Source organism: Condylostylus longicornis, unplaced genomic scaffold (assembly GCF_029603195.1).
Source record: "Condylostylus longicornis isolate FDR11 unplaced genomic scaffold, ASM2960319v2 ptg000016l, whole genome shotgun sequence".
Lineage (NCBI taxonomy): Eukaryota > Metazoa > Arthropoda > Insecta > Diptera > Dolichopodidae > Condylostylus > Condylostylus longicornis.
In genome coordinates, this window is record NW_026577985.1 from 4910399 (window position 1) to 4914023 (window position 3625).

Here is a 3625-nt window from a genome sequence, read left to right on the forward strand (position 1 = left end):
ACTAAAAAGATTTGAAATATTGAAATGTGTTAGAAATATTTTATCAAATAATTTAACATGTCATTTTGAATTGAATAAAGTAAAAACTGTTGAAGAAATAAAACAAGGAATATTTGTTACAAGAAATCTAGATTTAGAATTCATGGATGGCAATTAAAGGGCACGCGTGCCAAACTTGGCACGGAAAAAAAATTTGATGGCACGTTATAGTTGTGCCTCGACAAATTTTTATATAGATTTTTTTTCTAATAAAAAATCTAAAAACTCGTTGAAAAATTGATTGAATGAAAAATTTCCTAAAAATGATAATTTCCTAATAGCGAAATGACAAATATTCAAAACCAAACATATTCAAATGTTATATTCTTTTTATTTTTGTTTTTTTTTCACTTCACTAAGTAAAGTATTGAAAAAAAATTGAAAACGAAAAAAAATTCAAACCGCTTTGAAAATGCATTGAGTATTCAAAAATTTCAAAAAAGAAAAAACATAGTAAACTTTGAAGTTTTCTTTTTAAAACAAAAAAGTTGTGGTTTTTAGGGTATGAAAAATTATCCATATTTCAAGAGTGAATGTCATAATTGTTTTTCTGAGTTTACACAACACGTGTCGTGTTTAGTTTTTTACCGTTATTTTTAATTGAAAATACTTCTAATAGAAAGTGAATGAAAAACATCGACCAATTTCTAATGCTAAATATTTTTACAGCTGTAAACTTGATTTCGGTAATGAACTAATTTAACAAATAAACATTATTTAAATATATATAATTTTTATCGTGTAATTTTAGATTTAATTATTTACCCCATTAACATGTCACCAATAAAAAAACAAAAACTACAGGATGTTCGCAGTTTTTTACCATCTTGGACAATTGATTACGGCTTTATTAAACATGGAGATAAGAGTCGTTGTGGTCTGTGTTCCGAAGTTATTGTATGTTGAACATCTTCTATTAAACGACATTTTGAAACTAATCACAGGGAAATTTCTGAAAAAAATATTGCCGAAAGAAGAGAATTAATATCACAACGATTAAAAGATGTTGAAAAACAATCAAATTTGTTTTCAAGATTTGTGAAAACTCCTAATAATATAACAGAAGCGAGTTTTGAAATTTCTTATTTGATTGCTAAACACTCGAAACCATTTTCTGACGGAACGTTTATAAAAACACTTGTGTTAAAAGCTGCTTCCAGTTTGTTCCAAGATTTCAATAATAAGGAAAAAATTCTCCAAAAAATACAAGAATTACAGATGAGTAGAAATACTATTAAACAAAGAATTTTAAAAATGAGCATTAATATTTCCGAACAACTTCAAACCGATATTAATAGTTGCGATTTCTTCTCAATTTGTTTGGATGAAACAACTGACATAAACTCGTCTGCCCGATTAGCAATTTTTGCACGTTATTCAAAAGGGAATGAAATACGCGAGGAGCTGTTGAAATTAGCAAATATACCGGAAAGAACAAGAGGTGCAGATATTTGTGAAGTTGTTGTTAATGAATTAAAAAGCCTTAATCTCAATTTAAAAAAAAATGGTTCTATTACAACGGATGGAGCACCTAATATGACTGGTCCGGCAACAGGGTTTGTTAATTTATTTCAAGAACATGTTGGACATCCGATTATAAGATTTCATTGCATCATTCACCAGCAAATGCTTTGTGCAAAAGTAGGTACTAGCGATTTAAAAGAAGTTTCAGAAAAAGTTAATAAAATTATAAACTTTATTGTTGCACGTGATATGCACAAAAGACAATTTAAAAAACTTTTAAATGATGTCGATTGTGGATATGACACTCTTTTAATGTGCAATAACGTGCGTTGGCTGAGCCGGGCCATATCGTTAGAAAGATTTGTGAGCTGCTTGGATGAAATACGTCTGTTTTTGCGTGAAAACAATAGGGTCGATTTTAAAGAACTTGATGACATAGAATGGCTAACAAAATTAATGTTTTTCACTGATTTAACATTACATTTAAACTCTCTAAATAAAAAATTGCAAGGGCGTGGGAAGACGATTGCAGTTATGTTTGGACTTATAAAGGGGTTTGAAGTTAAACTAGATATTTTCATTAGAGATATCGAATCTGGAAAATTTGAATATTTCCGAAAACTAAAAGTTTTTTTTGATGAAATACACATTTTTGAAAAAACTAATTGGAATTTCACCTATGAATTTACAAATATTCTCGTTTCTATTAAGCAACAGTTTGCACAAAGATTTCTCGATTTTAAAAGGATCGAAAATATTTTAAAAATTATTAATTACCCAGATTTATTTGATATGCAAGATTGTGACAATAACCTCCTTATTTGGATGCGATTAGATAATTTAGAAATGCAAATTATTGATCTGCAATCCAATCCAATTTGGGTAAATAAATTTGTGAATATGCGGAAGCTTGTTGAAGATTTAGAAAGCCATCGATCCCAAAATGTGGAATCAGAATGTTTCATGGAAAGTAAAATTTTAGAAGCTTGGAATAGTATGCCAGATACCTTTTATTCTGTCAAAAAATTAGCAATCTCGTTGTTAACGATTTTCTCTTCCACTTACTCTTGCGAAAGTCTTTTTTCCGTTTTGAATCATGTACATTCAAAGACTAGAAACAGATTAACAGAGGAAGATTCGGCAGCATGTATTACTCTGCAGTCAACAATGTACCAGCCCGACATAAAAACTCTTGCAAGTAATATGAAACAAAAAGTTTCTGATAAAAAATCAAATTAATATTTTTTCTATCTGTATTTATTAATTTTTATACCTTGAACTATAATATGTATAAATAAATATTATTACAACTTGTCATAATTTTGTATTTACCTAACCATACCTGTACTTGGTACTGTGCTGGCACGGGAAAAAGTGTGACAATAAATTTCCCCAAATTTTGGCACTTTGATCAAACCCTATTTGCCATCCCTGATTTAGGTAATTTAACTAATAACTATTCAAATCAAAAACTTGTAATAAAAGGAAATTATGCAATAAAATTTTCAAAATGCTCTGTTAACATATATAAATACACGTTTTCTAATTCTCAGTTCAACCTCAGTTCTCAAGCGAAGCGGTTGAATTTTTTAAATACGGGAAAATATTTAAAAATTTTTTACTTCAGATTGCGTAAGTTTGTTTTCCGTCGTAGATACAGTCAACTATAGGATGGCTGACTGCAAAACGTGTAAAAAGAATTAGTGGTGATAACGGCATTCGGTGTGTGCAACAAAATATACCACATATCGATGAAATATGCCGGGTTGGACAAGTTTCAAAGTAATATTCTTGATACTAACAAAAATTGGCGATATATGTGTGATGAATGTACTATAATATGTATTATGTACATTCAAAACGTGGACATGGTACTGCAAAAAATGAATTGTACTGTAGAAAGAAATAGTGAATATATAAAAAATATTCACTATTCACTAAAAGAATATAAGAGTGGTTTTGAAAACGCATTAACCAAAAATGAAAATGAAGTTATGGGTTTACTTAGAACAATTGAAGAACGGTATTGTTATGGGCTAGGTTGTGGTACTTAATATTTTTTTTCGAAAGACTAAATTTCTTTTTATAAGAAAAATTTAAGTTCAAGATCAAAAGAAATTTT

General features: G+C 28.9%; 1 protein-coding gene across 1 annotated transcript; it reads left to right on the plus strand.

Annotated features, from left to right (window-relative positions):
• Window positions 1-813: 813 nt before the first annotated feature.
• LOC129605964 (zinc finger BED domain-containing protein 5-like) lies at window positions 814-3289 on the plus strand. The gene is made up of 6 exons (XM_055516001.1): window positions 814-920; window positions 984-1492; window positions 1568-1827; window positions 2215-2701; window positions 3057-3082; window positions 3158-3289. Exons 1-6 carry the CDS (start codon window positions 814-816, stop codon window positions 3287-3289), a joined length of 1521 nt encoding a protein of 506 aa, XP_055371976.1.
• The last annotated feature ends 336 nt before the right edge of the window (window positions 3290-3625 follow it).